The 22,674-nt window shown below is 44.5% G+C and overlaps 1 protein-coding gene across 1 annotated transcript in view; it reads right to left on the bottom strand.

Annotated features, from left to right (window-relative positions):
- LOC139474085 (uncharacterized) overlaps positions 1–22,674 on the bottom strand; it is a 189,606-nt gene that overhangs the window by 129,767 nt on the left and 37,165 nt on the right. The window contains exons 8-19 of the mRNA XM_071256950.1: positions 19,890–20,114; positions 18,536–18,678; positions 16,388–16,605; positions 15,082–15,992; positions 14,122–14,307; positions 13,133–13,372; positions 12,333–12,575; positions 8,380–8,538; positions 6,560–6,767; positions 4,875–4,984; positions 3,383–3,548; positions 227–2,041 (exon numbers count right to left, since the gene is read on the bottom strand). Coding sequence (XP_071113051.1) covers positions 227–2,041; positions 3,383–3,548; positions 4,875–4,984; positions 6,560–6,767; positions 8,380–8,538; positions 12,333–12,575; positions 13,133–13,372; positions 14,122–14,307; positions 15,082–15,992; positions 16,388–16,605; positions 18,536–18,678; positions 19,890–20,114 — 4,624 coding nt within the window. The remainder of the gene's footprint in view (positions 1–226; positions 2,042–3,382; positions 3,549–4,874; positions 4,985–6,559; positions 6,768–8,379; positions 8,539–12,332; positions 12,576–13,132; positions 13,373–14,121; positions 14,308–15,081; positions 15,993–16,387; positions 16,606–18,535; positions 18,679–19,889; positions 20,115–22,674) is intronic.

Below are 22,674 nucleotides of genomic sequence, written 5' to 3' on the forward strand. Positions count from 1 at the left end.
AAAAATACATTTCAAATAGTTCAACTAGGGAAGGAAATTAATTGTTTTGACTTGGTTTTTAAAAAAAAATACAATTTTTTTTATATTTTTTAAGTTCTCCTAACCCGTAACAGGGATCATTTAAACAAAAAAATTGTTTTCATTTTCAGTTGTTTTTTTAGGAAAAAATATTTATGCCAAGTGTGTTAAAAAACACCTGAAGATATACAAAGAGCACAGTACTCACTGTTCATCAGGCGGCAATGGCAGCCAGATCAAGTCCTTATCCACGCTGTAGTTCCGAGCCATAAACCCAGTCTCCTGGGCGCGGGCATCCGTCCTCTCTATTGTCTCTATCAGCTGTACCTGGTCTCCGCGATCCAGCCAACTGTTTGTCACCTGCCAGTCCGGTAGTGATGTCACTGGTGGACAAATACGCTTTACATTCCGGAGGGTCTCATTGTCCAATTTGTTCAGCTTATTCCTGATGTAATGGCTAACCACCACGTTCAGAGGACCCAGATTGTAGAAGTTGCATATACGGCGGTTGTAGCCCTTCGAATCGAACCCAAAACGATCAAACCCTTCACGATCAAAGCCAAACTTGTCATACCCGTATTTGTTGAAGCCATAGGTGTCAAATGCATCCAATTTGACCTCATGCATACCCAGGTAGGAGGCATTTTTGTGGAAGCCAAACGGTGTCACTCCACTTCGGTTAAAGCCATATCTATCGTACCCTGATCTGTCGTAACCATTTGCATCAAATCCATCCATGTTGTACGTGTCGACATAGAAACCAAATTCATCCATGCCAGACATATCATACCCAGAGCGGCCATATCCACGTCTGTTATAACCACGAATATCATAAATACCGCGATCGTCAAGATCCCCGTCTTTACTAACACCGAGTGTGTCGTAACCGTCAACGTCATATCCTGCTCTGTTGTAACCATGGCGATCATATCCGTTTACATCGTAACCATAGTTACGCACTTCCGTCTCATTACATGGAGCCCCTTGTGTGAGGGGCACGTATTCAACGCACATCTGAATACGGAGGTCCATCACATTGTCTGGGGTGACCTTGAAGGGAATCATGGGAAGGTACCGACGACCTTGAGGGTATCGCAGTAAACCATCGCTGTGTGTCATCTGCCATGTGTCCCACAAACTATCGATGAAGGCAACAACAGACAGGAACACTGGATCATAGGCACTCATAGCCGTGCTCATGTGACCTCCAACAAATGTCTGGAACAGTTTGGTGTACACCTCCATCCTGAGACGGAACTTCTGGAAGGATGGTTCCCGTAGTGCCAGCTGGACGTTGACAAGGTCTGGCATGTTGACGGATGTGTCGAATCTACGTCTGAGACATGGGGACCAGTACGGGGGGAAATAGTTCTTGAAAGGATGGTACGAGACACAGTCGGAAGCATTCATGCCATTTCCGCCAAACATGTTAGCACCCCAGATGAGTGATTTCTCTGGCTTTCCCGCGTCAGTTGTCCAGTCGTAGTAGGGTATGGCGATTCTGCAGTCAATATCCTGCAAGGCTTGTTCCACGTGCCACAGGAAGTAGCGGTGCCAGGGCAGGAAGGCGTCATTGCCCACAGCTTGTGGCAGATGTGAGGCGTACATCTGGGCCAGACGGAGCCACTTGGACGGACGACCTGTCTGAACCATCAGCTTCCTGATAGCCAGCTGGTATCTCTCGCGCTCCTCCCTCGTCAGCTCTCTCACCTCCTTCCTCCTCACGGGGGCGTCACACACACAGACGACCACGCCCTTCTCTGTGCAGGAGCATGTCTGACAACCCGACCGGAACGTGTCCCCCGGCTTGTATGTCTGGTTGTTGTACATGCATCCGCAGGTCTCCCCACACGTCACCTCCTCGCAGCGTTTCCCTGGCGTGAACTGCACCACCTGCACATCGCGGGCCTCCGTTGCCTGACACTTCTGGAGCGTCATGGACCGACAACTGTACATGAACCCGGCTGACACGCCGTAGATGTCCAGACCCTCTCGGTTAAAGCCGTGGCAGTTGTACCCAGCCCTGGGGCAAAAAGAAACAGTAAATATAACATTGTATTAAGAACTGCCAAATTTTTTCAAAAAAGAATTTTCTCACTAACCCTAATTCAAAAACATTTAGATAACACTATACAGCCTGATTAAAAGCTGCCTTTGTAAGAGGGTGAGGTGAAATTGGGTTTAACGTTGTGTCCAAGATTATTGCACTTATATAGCGACGTGCATGTACATGTGTGTGTTTTTGTGGCTGCCGATTTATAGTGCTAGCTCACTGAGATACCATGCCGCACTTTAACATGAACACTCCACTCAGACACAGTATACTGACTCCGAGCCGACCAGTCCTTGTTTTAGCCCCTTAATGCCGAGCGCCAGATAATGTAACAACAAGTTCCATCTTTTAACGTCTTTTGGTATGATGCGGTTGGGGATCGAACCCCGGACCTTCCGCCCTCTGGGCAGACGCTCTACTACTAGACCACGCAGGTGGTCTGCCTTTGTAAGTAAATCTTGAAATAAATGCATCTCCAAATTAATACGACTGCTGACCCCTATGGGACTAAATATTAATGCCCCCCCACCCCAGAAAATAACCAATGAGTTACTCGGAATACGGATTGCCTGCCCTGAGTGAATTAGTGTTTCAAAGCACTCTTATCATCATTACATGAAGGTCAGAACCCGTGAAGATCCGGGATAAAATAGGTCTTCAGCAACCAATGCTTGCCGTAAATGGCGACTATGCTTGTCGTAAGAGGTGACTAAAGGGATCGGTTGGTCAGGCTTGCTGACTTGGTTGATGCATGTCATCATATCCCAATTGCATGGATCGATGTTCATGATGTCAATTACTGGATTGTCTGGTCCAGACTTGATTATTTACAGACTGCCGTCATATAGCTGAATATTGCTGAGTGCGGCGTTAAACAACAAACAAACAAATCATGAATGACAGATAATCTGTCATCCCCTATTGCAAGGAGGTTATTTTATATATTACCAATAGTCATCTTTCTGTGTAAAATGCAGAAACTTGTATGTTTCCCAGTTACAAGTGGCATTAGCTCTGTCTACTGTTGAAACAATAACACATAAAACCCTCTGTGACGTCATGGACAATGGATGACAGCATCTATAATTGTTTGTGGCAATGTATTGTTTTGACAGCATATTCCAATTGGCTGCTTCGAAAACAATAAAAACACTTAAAAGAGCCAATCAACATTAAGCAAAAATTATATTGTGCAGTGAGAATTACTGAAAATAAGTGCACTGACTTCCTTGTTCCCGTGAGTAATATCTGATAGTTATGTGTGCACACATAAACACAATCACAGACTACAATGACAACTCCTTCTGTTACCTGTTGAATCCTTCTGGGTCGTAGCCTTCCATGTTGTAGTCAATGATGCCGTCGTACTCGCCGATGCGGCTGTACCCTGTTCTGTTGAAGCCCTCCCTGTCAAATCCATCCTCGTCATAGCCTTGGCGGTCAAAGCCCTCATCGTCATATCCGTAGATGTCATAGCCTGCACAACACATTCAACATGTCATAGCCTGGACAACACATTCTACATGTCATAGTCTGGACAACACATTCAACATGTCACAGCCTGCACAACACATTCAACATGTCACAGCCTGGACAACACATTCAGCATGTCATAGCCTGGACAACACATTCAACATGGCATAGCCTGGACAATACATTCAACATGTCATAGCCTGGACAACACATTCAACATGGCATAGCCTGGACAATACATTCAGCATGTCATAGCCTGGACAACACATTCAACATGTCATAGCCTGGACAACACATTCAACATGTCATAGCCTGGACAACACATTCAACATGTCATAGCCTGGACAACACATTCAGCATGTCAAAGCCTTGACAACACATTCAACATGGCATAATCTGGACAACACATTCAACATGTCATAATCTGGACAACACATTCAACATGTCATAATCTGGACAACACATTCAACATGTCATAGCCTGGACAACACATTCAACATGTCATAGTCTGGACAATACATTCAACATGTCATAGCCTGGACAACACATTCAACATGTCATAGCCTGCACAACACATTCAACATGTCATAGCCTGGACAACACATTCAACATGTCATAGCCTGGACAACACATTCAACATGTCATAGCCTGGACAACACATTCTACATGTCATAGTCTGGACAATACATTCAACATGTCATAGCCTGGACAACACATTCAACATGTCATAGTCTGGACAACACATTCAACATGTCATAGCCTGGAACACGCATCCTGGACTAAACATTCAACATGTCATAGCCTTTACAGCACATTCAACATGTCATAGCCTGCACAACACATTCAACATGTCATAGCCTGGAACACGCATCCTGGACTAAACATTCATCATGTCATAGCCTTTACAGCACATTCAACATGGCATAGCCTGCACAACACATTCAACATGTCATAGCCTGGAACACGCATCCTGGACTAAACATTCAACATGTCATAGCCTGGACAGCACATTTGATATATGGGAACCGTGTTTTCATATTCATGGATATGAATACACATGTAAAATATAATCAACTAAATAAATGATATTTCTATGATAAAGGGGAAATATTGATCTTATTTTTTCAGATGTGTATTTTATCACAAACTTCACAAAAACTTATACTTTAAGATATTTCAAACCATGTCCATGCTTCTACCTATCAGAACATGCTGTACATGATTCTTTTAACATATCATATGATCTGTATTTAATGAAAATGCCTCCAAGAACTTGCCCCTAATTAAAGGAATCACAGATAGTGCCATCAATGACGACGGTTTCCCCTACCTTGGAAGTCAAAGCCCTCTGTGTCATATCTCTCCCGGGCTGTGAAGATGCCATTGTTGACTGTCCGACGACGCCCACTCCGGTCTAGTCCCTCAATGTTGAAGCCATATCTGAAACAGTCAGTTCAATGTGAAGCCTATCAACACAGATGAACAATGTATGGTGTAACATCACATGAACAACATTGAAAGCCCCATCTACACAGTAATTAATGTCAAATAAACATCATCCAGCACACACACAAATCAAATGTCCATTTAACTGTGTCTCATGAGATCTCAAGAGATAGTCCTGCAACATGAGTGTGGAATATATTTTTTTATGAAAACAAAACCAATCTAGAAACACTAACAAAAACAATTCTAGCTGGCTCTAGACAGCTCTATTCCACATATGGAATCAGCATCAAGAAAATTATGTTTTAATATTAGCGGAAAGAAATGTATTGTGTAATAAAAGATTTCATAGATTATGTCTTGTCTAGATATCCCCCATCATACTAGCATATAAAAAGTCCATTTTACCGTTTCTCATCAAGAGATATCCCCATCATACTAGCATATCAAAAGACCTTTAACCATGTCTGATGAAGAGATATCCCCATCATACTAGCATATCAAAAGGTCCATTTAACTGTGTCTCATGGAGAGATATCCCTATCATACTAGCATATGCAAAAGTCCATTTAACCATTTCTCATGAAGAGATATCCCCCCAGCATACTACCATATCAAAAGTCCATTTAACTGTGTCTCATCAAGCAGTTATCCCCAGCTTAGAGACATATCAAAAGTCCATTTAACCATGTCTCATGAAGAGATATCACCCATCATACTAGCATATCCAAAAGTCCATTTAACCATTTCTCATGAAGAGATATCACCCATCATACTAGCATATCCAAAGGTCCATTTAACCATGTCTCATGAAGAGATATCACCCATCATACTAGCATATCCAAAAGTCCATTTAACCATGTCTCATGAAGAGATATCACCCATCATACTAGCATATCCAAAAGTCCATTTAACCATGTCTCATGAAGAGATATCACCCATCATACTAGCATATCCAAAAGTCCATTTAACCATGTCTCATGAAGAGATATCACCCATCAAACTAGCATATCCAAAAGTCCATTTAACCATGTCTCATGAAGAGATATCACCCATCATACTAGCATATCCAAAAGTCCATTTAACCATGTCTCATGAAGAGATATCACCCATCATACTAGCATATCCAAAAGTCCATTTAACCATGTCTCATGAAGAGATATCACCCATCATACTAGCATATCCAAAAGTCCATTTAACCATGTCTCATGAAGAGATATCACCCATCAAACTAGCATATCCAAAAGTCCATTTAACCATGTCTCATGAAGAGATATCACCCATCATACTAGCATATCCAAAAGTCCATTTAACCATGTCTCATGAAGAGATATCACCCATCATACTAGCATATCCAAAAGTCCATTTAACCATGTCTCATGAAGAGATATCACCCATCAAACTAGCATATCCAAAAGTCCATTTAACCATGTCTCATGAAGAGATATCACCCATCAAACTAGCATATCCAAAAGTCCATTTAACCATGTCTCATGAAGAGATATCACCCATCATACTAGCATATCGAAAGTCCATTTAACCGTGTCTCATGAAGAGATATCCCCAGACCTGTCATATCCCTGTCTGTCATATCCGATGATTCTCTCTGGGAAGAGAGGTTCTCGGTAGCAGCATGCCCCAATGAGACAACGCGCCTGGCAGGAGTTGATGCTGGCGAAGTTGTTACCGTTGCCGCCACAACCCGTGTAGATGAACTCCAGACACTTCTGTTGACGGTAGTCGAAGTACCAGCGAGTCTCCCGGGCACTGCAGCCACCTGCAGGGATATACACAAAACAACTCAGAATACCAGTGCAGGGAGTATGACAGGATACACTGAACTACATACAGGGCAGGAGACCTACCAGTACTGAGGGGCAGTGTACAGGAGACCTACCAGTACTGAGGGGCAGTATACAGGAGACCTACCAGTACTGAGGGGAAGTGTACAGGAGACCTACCAGTACTGAGGGGAAGTGTACAGGAGACCTACCGGTACTGAGGGGCAGTGTACAGGAGACCTACCAGTACTGAGGGGAAGTGTACAGGAGACCTACCGGTACTGAGGGGAAGTGTACAGGAGACCTACCAGTACTGAGGGGAAGTGTACAGGAGACCTACCAGTACTGAGGGGCAGTATACAGGAGACCTACCAGTACTGAGTGGCAGTATACAGAAGACCTACCAGTACTGAGGGGACGTATACAGAAGACCTACCAGTACTGAGGGGCAGTATACAGAAGACCTACCAGTACTGAGGGGCAGTATACAGGAGACCTACCAGTACTGAGGGGCAGTATACAGAAGACCTACCAGTACTGAGGGGCAGTATACAGGAGACCTACCAGTACTGAGGGGACAGTGTACAGGAGACCTACCAGTACTGAGGGGCAGTGTACAGGAGACCTACCAGTACTGAGGGGCAGTGTTCAGGAGACCTACCAGTACTGTGGGGCAGTGTACAGGAGACCTACCAGTACTGAGGGGCAGTGTACAGGAGACCTACCAGTACTGAGGGGCAGTATACAGGAGACCTACCAGTACTAAGGGGCAGTGTACAGGAGACCTACCAGTACTGAGGGGCAGTATACAGGAGACCTACCAGTACTGAGGGGCAGGAGACCTACCAGTACTGAGGGGCAGTGTACAGGAGACCTACCAGTACTGAGGGGCAGTATACAGAAGACCTACCAGTACTGAGGGGAAGTGTACAGGAGACCTACCAGTACTGAGGGGCAGTGTACAGGAGACCTACCAGTACTGAGGGGCAGTGTTCAGGAGACCTACCAGTACTGTGGGGCAGTGTACAGGAGACCTACCAGTACTGAGGGGCAGTGTACAGGAGACCTACCAGTACTGAGGGGCAGTATATAGGAGACCTACCAGTACTAAGGGGCAGTGTACAGGAGACCTACCAGTACTGAGGGGCAGTATACAGGAGACCTACCAGTACTGAGGGGCAGGAGACCTACCAGTACTGAGGGGCAGTGTACAGGAGACCTACCAGTACTGAGGGGCAGTATACAGAAGACCTACCAGTACTGAGGGGAAGTGTACAGGAGACCTACCAGTACTGAGGGGCAGTGTACAGGAGACCTACCAGTACTGAGGGGACAGTGTACAGGAGACCTACCAGTACTGAGGGGCAGTATACAGGAGACCTACCAGTACTGAGGGGCAGTATACAGGAGACCTACCAGTACTGAGGGGCAGTATACAGGAGACCTACCAGTACTGAGGCGCAGTATACAGGAGACCTACCAGTACTGAGGGGCAGTATACAGGAGACCTACCAGTACTGAGGGGCAGTATACAGGAGACCTACCAGTACTGAGGGGCAGTATACAGGAGACCTACCAGTACTGAGGGGCAGTATACAGGAGACCTACCAGTACTGAGGGGCAGTGTACAGGCGTCCTCCACTTCATACTGACAAAGATGGCCGTCGTATCCCGGGGGACAAATGCATGTGACAAGGTGCGGCTCGTTGATCCAGATGGACTCCATACAGGTCCCGCCATGCTCACACGGGTTTGGGTTGCAGAAGTCTGGAAATGAAAACATTTGGTGCCTCACTGATGAGTGAGTGAGTGAGTATGGTTTTATGCCAATTTTAGCAATTTATGCCAATTTTAGCAATATTCCAGCAATATTCCAGAAATGGGCTTCACACATTGTACCCAAGCTGGGAATCAAAACTGAGTCTTGCGTGACAAGTGAACACTTTAACCACTAGGCTACCCGACCACCCCACATCACTGATGAAATAGGATTAGTGACACATAGCTGGATATATTGTCAACCATATTCAACAAGTGACATTCAACAACAATCATCCAGACGACATAATCTGATATTTACTTTAAGCAATAAACATCTAAGTTACTATTTCCATCTTTTTGTGTGATCGTGTTATGTAAGTCAAATGACATCTCAGGATTTGTTGCCTTGATTTTTAGGCTTGGACACGATGTTTAATGCCAATATATATGCATGAAAAGTCTTTGTCACAGGTCTTAGCCTAGCATGATATGTCCATATTTTAAACATGGGTCGCAAATTACTGCTTAAAATCTTAAAAATTAAACATGATTTAACCAAAGACTTTCGTCTTAATCTGAAATATATTATACAGGATGGTATCCATTTGCTGTAAATTGATTGGCTGCCTTAGGTCATGTGCTTGATCACAATCCTTATATTGAATTATGGCAAAAGCGTCACTTGAAACCGATTTCTATCCAATAAAAAGGCATGTTACAACTATGACAATACTTCTGGAGAGGTTACTGTAATATTATTGATGTTCAGAACTTTCTAACGATACCAAACATCAAATGAATCTTTGCACATGATATTTATACAAAGCTTCAAAATTTTGTCAGTGAGTGGAAAGCCACTATCATCAGGAAATATGTGGTGCTAGATCATAAATTAAATTTTTTATGTCATCATTTTCTGATTCCTTTAACAATCAAAATACCGGTAGCTTCTATTATGAAATCTTAAAATCGCAATAATTAGCTTAATCTGGACGTTATGAATGTGTCAGCTTAATGTTTTTATTAAAAATAAACTGATTAAATTATTAATGCATTATCTATATAATGTGACAAACATAACTTTCATATTAATATGTAGGCCTCTTCTGTCACCACAGAGTCTGTGGGAACTCGGTGTGGTAGCAGTAAAGCTTCTAGTTGACTTGTTGTGTGTTGTAATTTATATTGCAACAGTATGTCTCCCTGCCTCAAATGTTTTGGCTGACAATTTTTGAAATGTGTTGGTTCCTAAGAAGTTCCAGACACAGCTTGGAATAATGTTATAAAACCATCAAACAAGTCCCTATCATTTGGAAAGATTTGGAGAGGTTCACTACAAGGCTCATAGAGAGGCTCATGTCAGCAAAATCTCCACTCAGTACACTAAAAACATTCCCTCTTATAGCAGAACAATGCTTAGGTCAACTCTGATGGCCTTAGCAGAACATCCCCTTGGTCAAAGATGACCTCACCATAATATCCACTTGGTCACTGATGACCTCACCATGATATCCCCTTGGTCAAGATGACCTCACCCTGACATCAACTTGGTCAAGACGACCTCACATAGCATATCCTTTGTCACTGATGACCTCACCACAATATCCCCTACATCACTGATGCCCTGCAAGTGTTCCCCTAGGTCAGGATGCCCTGCAAGTGTCACCCTACATCACTGATGCCCTGCAAGTGTCCCCCTACATCACTGATGCCCTGCAAGTGTCCCCCTACATCACTGATGCCCTGCAAGTGTCCCCCTACATCACTGATGCCCTGCATGTGTCCCCCTACATCACTGATGACCTGCATGTGTCCCCCTACATCACTGATGACCTGCAAGTGTCCCCCTACATCACTGATACCCTGCAAGTGTCCCCCTACATCACTGATGCCCTGCAAGTGTCCCCCTACATCACTGATACCCTGCAAGTGTCCCCCTACATCACTGATGCCCTGCATGTGTCCCCCTACATCACTGATGACCTGCATGTGTCCCCCTACATCACTGATGCCCTGCATGTGTCCCCCTACATCACTGATGCCCTGCATGTGTCCCCCTACATCACTGATGCCCTGCATGTGTCCCCCTACATCACTGATGCCCTGCATGTGTCCCCCTACATCACTGATGCCCTGCATGTGTCCCCCTACATCACTGATGACCTGCATGTGTCCCCCTACATCACTGATGACCTGCATGTGTCCCCCTACATCACTGATGCCCTGCATGTGTCCCCCTACATCACTGATGACCTGCATGTGTCCCCCTACATCACTGATGCCCTGCATGTGTCCCCCTACATCACTGATACCCTGCATGTGTCCCCCTACATCACTGATACCCTGCAAGTGTCCCCCTACATCACTGATGACCTGCATGTGTCCCCCTACATCACTGATACCCTGCAAGTGTCCCCCTACATCACTGATACCCTGCAAGTGTCCCCCTACATCACTGATGACCTGCAAGTGTCCCCCTACATCACTGATACCCTGCAAGTGTCCCCCTACATCACTGATACCCTGCAAGTGTCCCCCTACATCACTGATGACCTGCAAGTGTCCCCCTACATCACTGATACCCTGCAAGTGTCCCCCTACATCACTGATGACCTGCATGTGTCCCCCTACATCACTGATGACCTGCATGTGTCCCCTACATCACTGATGCCCTGCATGTGTTCCTCTACATCACTGATGACCTGCAAGTGTCCCCCTACATCACTGATACCCTGCAAGTGTCCCCCTACATCACTGATACCCTGCAAGTGTCCCCCTACATCACTGATGCCCTGCAAGTGTCCCCCTACATCACTGATGCCCTGCAAGTGTCCCCTTACATCACTGATGCCCTGCAAGTGTCCCCCTACATCACTGATGACCTGCAAGTGTCCCCCTACATCACTGATGCCCTGCAAGTGTCCCCCTACATCAACGATGACCTGCAAGTGTCCCCCTACATCACTGATACCCTGCAAGTGTCCCCCTACATCACTGATGCCCTGCAAGTGTCCCCCTACATCACTGATGCCCTGCATGTGTCCCCCTACATCACTGATGACCTGCATGTGTCCCCCTACATCACTGATGCCCTGCAAGTGTCCCCCTACATCACTGATGACCTGCAAGTGTTCCCCTACATCACTGATGCCCTGCAAGTGTTCCCCTACATCACTGATGCCCTGCAAGTGTTCCTCTAGGTCACTGATGACATGCAAGTGTTCCTCTAGGTCACTGATGCCCTGCAAGTGTTCCCCTACATCACTGATGCCCTGCAAGTGTTCCTCTAGGTCACTGATGCCCTGCAAGTGTCCCCCTACATCACTGATGCCCTGCTAGTGTTCCCCTACAGCACTGATGCCCTGCAAGTGTTCCTCTAGGTCACTGATGCCATGCAAGTGTTCCTCTAGGTCACTGATGCCCTGCAAGTGTTCCTCTAGGTCACTGATGCCCTGCATGTGTCCCCCTACATCACTGATACCCTGCAAGTGTTCCCCTCGGTCACTGATGCCCTGCAAGTGTTCTCCTACATCACCGATGACCTGCAAGTGTTCCCCTAGGTCACCAATGTCCTGCAAGTGTTCCCCTACATCACTGATGCCCTGCAAGTGTTCCCCTAGGTCACTGATGCCCTGCAAGTGTTCCCCTAGGTCACTGATGCCCTGGAAGTGTTCCCCTACATCACTGATGCCCTGCTAGTGTTCCCCTAGGTCACTGATGCCCTGCTAGTGTTCCCCTGCATCACTGATGCCCTGCTAGTGTTCCCCTACATCACTGATGCCCTGCAAGTGTTCCCCTACCTCTCTCCTCCTGGCAGTCCACCAGCATGTTGTTGTAGAACCACTGGGCAGAGCACTCCCCACAGAAGCTGACCTGGCACTGGGCCCCCGGGAAGGCCCGACATGTGGCGCCTGCACAGGGGTTGGTGGAGCACGTTGCTATGGGCTTGTCACATGGACATGGACTAATGAACTGGTCCACGTCAAAACAGAACCGTGAGGATGGCAGTGATGCCTGGACGGACATGTTCACAGGAACCATTCCTGGAGAATAGAAACATCTTATCTAAAACAGTCATTTCTTACTGAGGAAACAGCTAGCCTGCCTTCCTGCATGGTGTACAGCACAATGATTATTTCAGGACAGAACATTCTCTGGTGGATCACTTGTGATTTTGTCTGCATTTCCAAATGTTGTATTTTTCAAGAAAGTATATATAGCAAGGATTTATCTGGGATTTCAAACTGTGCCTTTGGCTGGAAAATTGGGAAAAAACCCTGTGATATTGTTCACAATTAGATAATAATTTTTTTCTTAATTTAGTAAATTCCGAGAAATTGCAAAATTTTATTTCAAATTGGTAATATTTACTGTCATTTGCTGCAGACTTGGAGCCGAACATCAACCTCTGTACAGGTCTAGATAAATCCTTGTATAGTAATAGAGTTTGGAATTGTTTGGAATTTCAGCATTGATCATTTGTAATAAGAAGTCCATTTCAACTGATCAATTAATGATAATTTGCCAGAAATTTCCAATTTTTAGCATAATAAAATACTCCAACAAGCCTGTTCCATGAAAATATGTAAGTTTGACCTACCTGTGACATCCTTGATGTTGGTGGCCCAGTACTGCTCCACCCACTGGGAAGGCAGGGGTTCCAGCCCGGGGCACACTCGGGGCAGAGACATCAAGAAGCCCTTTCCTTGCCGCTTGAGGATGTCGAAGATCTTCATGGAGTAGATAGTGGCGTACGGGCCATTGTTGAGGTAGTTGCAGTACTCAGCATCGTACCCATGTACAGTGAAGCCATATTGATCATAGCCATCCCGGTTCAAACCTGCCAGGAAACAAATGCACAGATTTTTAACTCTGCAAGCCTAAAGGAGCTATTGATATATTGCTGTATTCATTGTGATTGTCTCCTTACCATCCTCAGCTATACTCCATTGAAAGGTATCAACACTTCACTTAATAATCTTTCGTCCATGACACCTCCTGTCCTCAAGATTCTACCCATCCAACCCAAATGCCCGACATATATAGGCCTGCACCACTCCTGGTGAGTACAATCCACTCCCCACCCTGTGAAAAGCCAAGCAAAGATCTGCCCCTTCCCAAGCCCTGTGAAAAGTCAAGCATAGATCTACCCCCTTCTCAAACCCTCTGAAAAACCATGCATAGATCTGCTCCTTCCCAACCCCTGTGAAAAGTCAAGCATAGATCTGCTCCTTCTCAACCCCTGTGAAAAGCCAAGCATAGATCTGCCTCCTTCTCAACCCCTGTGAAAAGCCAAGCATAAATCTGCTCCTTCTCAACCCCTGTGAAAAGCCAAGCATAGATCTGCCTCTTTCTCAACCCCTGTGAAAAGCCAAGCATAGATCTGCTCCTTCCCAACCCCTGTGAAAAGCCAAGCATAGATCTGCTCCTTCTCAACCCCTGCAAGAAGCCAAGCATAGATCTGCCTCCTCTCAACCACTGCAAGAAGCCAAGCATAGATCTGCTCCTTCTCAACCCCTGCAAGAAGCCAAGCATAGATCTGCCTCCTCTCAACTCCTGTGAGAAGCATAGATCTGGAAAAGCTCTCACCTCCACGTGTGAGACACCACTGGTTCAGTCCATCCCTCCCAAACCTTCCTGACGTGTCTGGGTTACCACTCCTGTCTCTGCCTTCAGTGTTGAAACCATGGAGATCATATCCATCCCGGTCAAGGCCAAACCTTCCAATCTCATTAACATCATATCCATATCTGTTGACACCATCTCTGTTAAACCCTGGAGAAAATATTACAACTATCAGGAAACAAAATCCTCAAACCCTTGACCATATTCCTCACATGTTCTTAATATTTTAAGCGACAACAATGTTAGGTTTTTAGTTTTAAAGTGGATTACAAATGTCAAGGAGGGGTAATAAATGCATTTTTTTGTAATTTCGCCTGACCAGAAATTCCTCCTACCAAAAATATTCTTACTGTTCAAGCTTTAAGACAATCTCATTAAAAACAGACCTTAGTTCTCGCTACCGCTAAACAAAGATCTGAAGACATCCCATTAGGGGTCACATCAGAACGACCTTTCATCCGCTTACCAGATTATGAAAGTAACAGTAAGAATGTGATTTCTAATCATGCAACCTCAAAAACATTAACATGGGGTATTCCGAAAGATAGTTATTGGTTTAACGACTGAATCCTTACAATCTTGACCATCTACTAGCCATTCCAGAATGTTTTTTTGTTCAGGTTTCATTTTTGTAATCGAAATATGTTTTGAAGCGTAGTCGCCAATTTGAAATTAGTGTCGTAAAGCACGAGAAAGCTGCCTTCTGATTGGTCATTCCATTGGTCGGTTAAAGTTCGCGTAAGGTCGGTCTGACGTGACCCGTAATGGGATGTCCTCAGATCTTTGTTTAGCGGTAGCAAGAACTAAGAACTGATTTTAATGAGATTGAGCTTTAAGAATAATTCTTTTATGAGAAGAAAATTAACATGATTAAGTCAACGAAATCTATACAACCCATGCAAAATTTATCTTAAGTAAACGTACCATCTAGATTATAACCAAATATGTCATATCCAAGCCTGTCATATCCATCCTCATCATAGCCGAACTGGTCATAGCTGTCCACGCCATACGCCAGCTCAGGGTTGATGTCCCCTCGTTGCACACCTGGCCTTGATGGCCTCAGGACAAGGTCAGTCTTGTTACATGGGTGACCTTTAGAAGGGAGAACATAGGTCACACACAGATTGTCAAGGTCGAACACATCCCGAGGAGCTACATTGAAAGGAATCATGGGAATGCTCCCAAAGGCTGCTGGGAACTTGAACATGTTCTGATCCTTCAGCTGCCAGGTCCAGTAGAGGTGGTCGATGTATGCATGAAAAGCGAGAAACACTGGGTCATATACACTGGATGTGGTCGCCATGTCCCCGCCAATGAAGGTGTGGAGATAGGCGACGTATGTTTCCAGACAAAGGCTCATCTCCATGTAGTCTTCGCTGGCCAGTGCTAATGCCAGTTCCAGCTGTGATGGCAGGTTGACACTCGTGTTAAAACTTCTCATTACACATGGTGCCCACGTACCAGGGCCTCCGAACGGTAAGTCGGACACGCAGTTGTCGGACCCTTCACCGTCTCCACCGAAGTAGCTTGGCTGCCACACAATCGCGTCAGCCATGTTGCCGATATCTGTGGTGAAGTCAAAGTATGGGATGCTGATGTCGCAGTCAACCTCCTGGAGCTTCCTTTCAATGTCGCGCAGGAAGTAGCGATGCCAGGGCAGGAAGTAGGCCCCCCCGCTGGCGTGCATGCTGTGTGTCATGTAGAGGTCCCGCAACGACTCCCACACGCTGGTGGTGTTGTCTTCACGCAGGATGCGGACTGCATTCTGGAAACGGACCATCTCGATCCTCGTCATGTCCCGGATCTCTTTCCTCACACTGCGACGCTTACAGCTGCAGGAGAACAAACAAGCGTCTTGTCATGGCTGTTTTGGTATGCAGCAAAATGGTAACAATTCTGTGGTATTTCAGGGAGAAACAGATTCATTTTGTCCAATTAATTATCATCTAATGAAAACATCTCGCAACCACATCAGGTGCCACATCTCAGGTGCCACATCTCAGGCGCTTACTATGCTTAACTCACAACATGGCCAGAAACACAATCAGATGCATTCTACCTATGTTTTGACATCCAATCACCTGCACTTTACCTGTCCTCACACTCATTTGCCTGTAATCCATCCACCTGTCCTCAAACTCATTTACCATTACTCCACCTGTCCTCATATCCACTCCACCTGTCCCCAAACTCACTCTTCTGTGCTCTACCTGTCCCACCCACTCACCTGCACTCCACCTGTCCTCCGGGCAGACAGGAACAGTCCTCACATCCGAGACGAAACTGTGAGTCCACTGGCTCAATAAGCCCTCCCACCACACAAGCACCTGCTGTGACACACCCAGCCTCCTCACAGGTCATCCCCGGGTAGAAGCTGATCACCTCTGTCTCAAAGTCTCCATCTGGTTGACGGTGCAGAGACTTGCAGGCTCCAATATGAAGTTTCTGAATAACACACATGCCCTGTTAGTAATGCAAAGCCTTTTTTCATCCTACTAAATGGTTTACATATTCTGATAGTTAAATCCAGTAACACCCACATCTGATCTCAAGTATCTATCACAGTAACTTAAATCTCACAGTAGATCTCCACTCTCTATCCCAGTCACTCATACCTCACATCTGATATCTAGTCTCTATACTACTGGTACATACCTCACATCTGATCTCTGGTATCTATACCACTGACACATACCTAACATCTGATCTCAAGTCTCTATCCCAGTGAGGTATGCACTCATACCTCACATCTGATCTCTAGTCTCTATACCACTGACACATACCTCACATCTGATGTCTAGTCTCTATACGACCAGTACATACCTCACACCTAATCTCTAGTCTCTATACCACTGACACATACCTCACATCTGATCTCTAGTCTCTATACCACTGACACATACCTCACATCTGATCTCTAGTCTCTATACCACTGACACATACCTCACATCTGATCTCTAGTCTCTATACCACTGACACATACCTCACATCTGATCTCTAGTCTCTATACCACTGACACATACCTCACACCTGATCTCTAGTCTCTATACCACTGACACATACCTCACATCTGATCTCTAGTCTCTATACCACTGACACATACCTCACACTTGATCTCTAGTCTCTATACCACTGACACATACCTCACACCTGATATCTAGTCTCTATACCACCAGTACATACCTCACACCTGATCTTTCACCACCAGTACATACCTCACACCTGATCTCTAGTCTCTATACCACCAGTACATACCTCACACCTGATCTCTAGTCTCTATACCACTGACACATACCTCACACCTGATCTCTAGTCTCTATACCACCAGTACATACCTCACACCTGATCTCTAGTCTCTATATCACTGACACATACCTCACACTTGATCTCTAGTCTCTATACCACTGACACATACCTCACACCTGATATCTAGTCTCTATACCACCAGTACATACCTCACATCTGATCTCTAGTCTCTATACCACTGACACATACCTCACATCTGATCTCTAGTCTCTATACCACCAGTACATACCTCACACCTGATCTCTAGTCTCTATACCACTGACACATACCTCACACTTGATCTCTAGTCTCTATACCACTGACACATACCTCACACCTGATCTCTAGTCTCTATACCACCAGTACATACCTCACATCTGATCTCTAGTCTCTATACCACTGACACATACCTCACACCTGATCTCTAGTCTCTATACCACTGACACATACCTCACACCTGATCTCTAGTCTCTATACCACTGACACATACCTCACATCTGATCTCTAGTCTCTATACCACTGACACATACCTCACACCTGATCTCTCACCACCAGTACATACCTCACATCTGATCTCTAGTCTCTATACCACTGACACATACCTCACACCTGATCTCTAGTCTCTATACCACTGACACATACCTCACATCTGATCTCTCACCACCAGTACATACCTCACATCTGATCTCTAGTCTCTATACCACTGACACATACCTCACATCTGATCTCTAGTCTCTATACCACTGACACATACCTCACATCTGATCTCTAGTCTCTATACCACTGACACATACCTCACACCTGATCTCTAGTCTTTATACCACCTGTACATACCTCACACCTGATCTCTAGTCTCTATACCACTGACACATACCTCACACCTGATCTCTAGTCTTTATACCACCTGTACATACCTCACACCTGATCTCTAGTCTCTATACCACCAGTACATACCTCACACCTGATTTCTCACCACCAGTACATACCTCACACCTGATCTCTCACCACCAGTACATACCTCACATCTGATCTCTAGTCTCTATACCACCAGTACATACCTCACACCTGATCTCTCACCACCAGTACATACCTCACATCTGATCTCCAGCTGCTGGTCACTCTGCACAATGTCCACCAGTGTGGTAGAGTATCGTCGGTAGCAACAGGCACCATGCATTGAGGTGTCATTGCACTGATCCATGGTGGGATAGTTGTTGATGTTGCCTCCACAACCTTAAACAAGAATCAAGATTCAATACAGCTAACCCTAAAAAGCACACTCCTGACACCATGCATCATATACACACATGTCATCTACATATCATCTACCTACAAATAGGAAAATATAGAAGTGGCAGGTGAAGGTATCAAATCCCTACCTGTGTAGTTAAAGGTGTCAAATCCCTACCTGTGTAGTTAAAGGTATCAAATACCTACCTGTGTAGTTAAAGGTTTCAAATCCCTAGTTGCATGTGTAGTTACATGTGTTAAATACCTACATGTGTAGTTACATGTGTGAAATCCCTACCAGTGTAGTTACATGTGGGAAATCCCTACCTGTGTTAAATCCCTACCTGTGTAGTTACATGTCGGAAATCCCTACCAGTTTAGTTACATGTGGGAAATCCCTACCTGTGTAGTTACATGTGTTAAATCCCTACCTGTGTAGTTACATGTGTTAAATCCCTACCTGTGTAGTTACATGTGTTAAATCCCTACCAGTGTAGTTACATTTGGGAAATCCCTACCTGTGTAGTTACATGTGCGAAATCCCTACCAGTGTAGTTACATGTGTTAAATCCCTACCTGTGTAGTTACATGTGCGAAATCCCTACCTGTGTAGTTACATGTGTGAAATCCCTACCTGTGTAGTTACATGTGTTAAATCCCTACCTGTGTAGTTAAAGGTGTCAAATCCCTACCTGTGTAGTTACATGTGCGAAATTCCTACCTGTGTAGTTACATGTGGGAAATCCCTACCTGTGTAGTTAAAGGTGTCAAATCCCTACCTGTGTAGTTACATGTGGGAAATCCCTACCTGTGTAGTTACATATGTTTAATCCCTACACGTGTAGTTACATGTGTTAAATCCCTACATGTGTAGTTACATGTGTAAAATCCCTACCTGTGTAGCTAAAGATGTCACATACCTACCTTTCTAGATAAATGTGTAAAACTCCTACCTGTATAGTTAAAGGTGTTAAATCCCTATCTGTGTAGTTAAAGGTGTCAAATTCCTACCTGTGTAGTTAAAGGTGTCAAATTCCTACCTGTGTAGTTAAAGGTGTTAAATCCCTATCTGTGTAGTTAAAGGTGTCACATACCTACCTTTCAAGTTAAATGTGTAAAACACCTACCTGTTTAGTTAAAGGTGTTAAATCCCTATCTGTGTAGTTAAAGGTGTCAAATTCCTACCTGTGTAGTTAAAGGTGTCAAATTCCTACCTGTGTAGTTAAAGGTGTCACATCCTTGGGAAAATCGGTTATAGAAGTAGCGTGGGATGGACTGGTTGCAGGATCCTGGCTCTGGGCCCCAGACACATGGGTTCCGTCGTGTCTGACATGTCGGGCCATCATATGGAGGCTGACACTGACACTGGAAGCTGCCGGCAGTGGGGTCAAGGTCATGGCAGGAGCCATGTGCAGAGCAGGGGGAACTTAGGCAGGGAGCTGTGGAAACAGTGTGTCAGAGGTCAACAAGGCAGACACAATAACCACTCAAAGGGTGAAACAAACCATCACATATTTCTCTCAATCCTTTACAACGTCGCCTTCCTTGTCGCCATGACTGTCAGTGTCACATTCTCATATTGTTAGGTCAGTGTCGTCTTGGTCTCACAGTCATTGTGATGTCATAGAATCATGGTGTTGTCATAGTGATCATTGTGATCACAGCAGCCAGCAATACCATAGCCATATTACGTCAGTCTGCTACACTGGAGCCATACCACAGCAGTCTGCTTCACTGGAGCCATACCACAGCAGTCTGAAATACTGTAGTCATACCACGGCAGTCTGCTACACTGGAGCCATACCACAGCAGTCTTAAAGACTAGCCAAACCACAGCAGTATAAAAAAACTGTAGCCATACCACAGCAGTCTGCTACACTGGAGCCATACCGCAGCAGTCTGCTACACTTGAGCCATACCCGACAGTCTGCTACACTGGAGCCATACCACAGCAGTCTGCTAGACTGGAGCCATACCACAGCAGTCTTAAAGACTGTAGCCATACCACAGCAGTCTTAAAGACTAGCCATACCAAGCGACCTGCTATACTGGATTTTCCACTACATATCCAAATTACCAGCTGATTATAGACAAAGAATGGGACCTCAGTGGTGTGTAGACGGGTTACGATGTCCCACACCAGAGAGTGTCCTGGGTCACATGATTAGCTACAGTTAGGTCTCGCAGACCAGAATATGGACTACAGCCAACACATATATAGCTATATCACAGCAGTATATAACACTGTAGCCAAATCACAGCACTTTACAACACTGTAGCCATATCACAGCAGTATACAACACTGTAGCCATATCACAGCAGTATACAACACTGTAGCTATAGCAGTATGTAGTACAATGGCCATATCACAGCAGTATGCAATACTATAGCCATAACACAGCAGTATGCAGAGCTATAGCCATATCACAACAGTATGCAGTACTATAGCCATATTACAGCAATATTCAGTACTATAGCCATATCACAGCAGTATGTAGTACAATAGCCATATCACAGCAGTATGCAGTTCTATAGCCATATCACAGCAGTATGCAGTACTATAGCCATATTACAGCAGTATGTAGTACAATAGCCATATCACAGCAGTATGCAGTACTATAGCCATATCACAGCAGTTTGCAGTACAATAGCCATATCACAGCAGTATGTAGTACAAAAGCCATATCACAGCAGTATTCAGTACTATAGCCATATCACAGCAGTATGTAGTTCTATAGCCATATCACAGCAGTTTGCGGGACGATAGCCATATCACAGCAGTATGCTATACTATAGCCATATCACAGCAGTATTCAGTACTATAGCCATATCACAGCAGTATTCAGTACTATAGCCATATCACAACAGTATGTAGTACTATAGGCATATCACAGCAATATTCAGTACTATAGCCATATCACAGCTGAGCAGTATGGCATTCTATAGCCATATCACAGCAATATTCAGTACTATAGCCATATCACAGCAATATTCAGTATCATAGCCATATCACAGCAGTATGCAGTACTATAGCCATATCACAGCGGTATGCAGTACTATAGCCATATCACAGCAGTATGTAGTACTATAGCCATACCAACAGGTATTACTATAGCTATATCACCGCCGTAATATTGCTGGAATATTGTTGAGAGCAACTTTAAACAACAAACAAACAAAACTATAGCCATATCACAGCAGCCTGCAACATTAAAACTTTCCAGAATAAATTGCTTTTTTATACCATCATGAGTTATATACTTTCATAAAAGTCACATAAAGCTTATTCAAGGGTGGCCTTGTCGATGAGGTTAGGTGTTCCTCAATTATCTTATCATAAAATCTCCAATCTCCAAGGTCATAAACCGTAAGCATGCTAATTTCAAAAGTAGTGACCTTGGCCTTCTGAGTCAACCAATCATATGACAGATTAAACCCTTTAACTAGAGTATTTCTTTTAGTATAATGTGCAACCCCCTCTCTAGCCAATTCAGTATTTTGAATAAAAAAAATTGAATATTAAGCACAGAAAAAAATGACACCGTACCCCTTCAGCGAAATTCCGGTAAACGAACGAGTGATAAGAAACCAGGTCATGTACAAATTTGAAATTTGATATAAAAAATCACCAGACATGATGATTTACCGTTATAAAAGTATTTTCTGTTTTGCTAGGCATTGTTTTACATGCAGGGGTTAAGATTACCTTGCGTATAATCTCGTAAACTAAGCCGGAAACAGCAATCAGCTGTACACTCGTTTACTTGAAATCTACTGGTGATTTGGTTAAAACTTACCCAATGATATAACTTTAAAGGATTTTGATGCAAGGATCGGGAAAAATTGTATCTGAAACTATTTTTTTATCAGGAATAATATACTCCAATGTCATGTTATTTTAGTCGCAGCTTTTACTAAATATATTTAAAATAATAATAACCCTAAGCGTAGCATTTCGGTGCCGCTGATCGCTATTGCCGGTTATTTTTCTTCACATGG

Source organism: Haliotis cracherodii, unplaced genomic scaffold (assembly GCF_022045235.1).
Source record: "Haliotis cracherodii isolate W230 unplaced genomic scaffold, xgHalCrac1.p SCAF_3, whole genome shotgun sequence".
NCBI lineage: Eukaryota > Metazoa > Mollusca > Gastropoda > Lepetellida > Haliotidae > Haliotis > Haliotis cracherodii.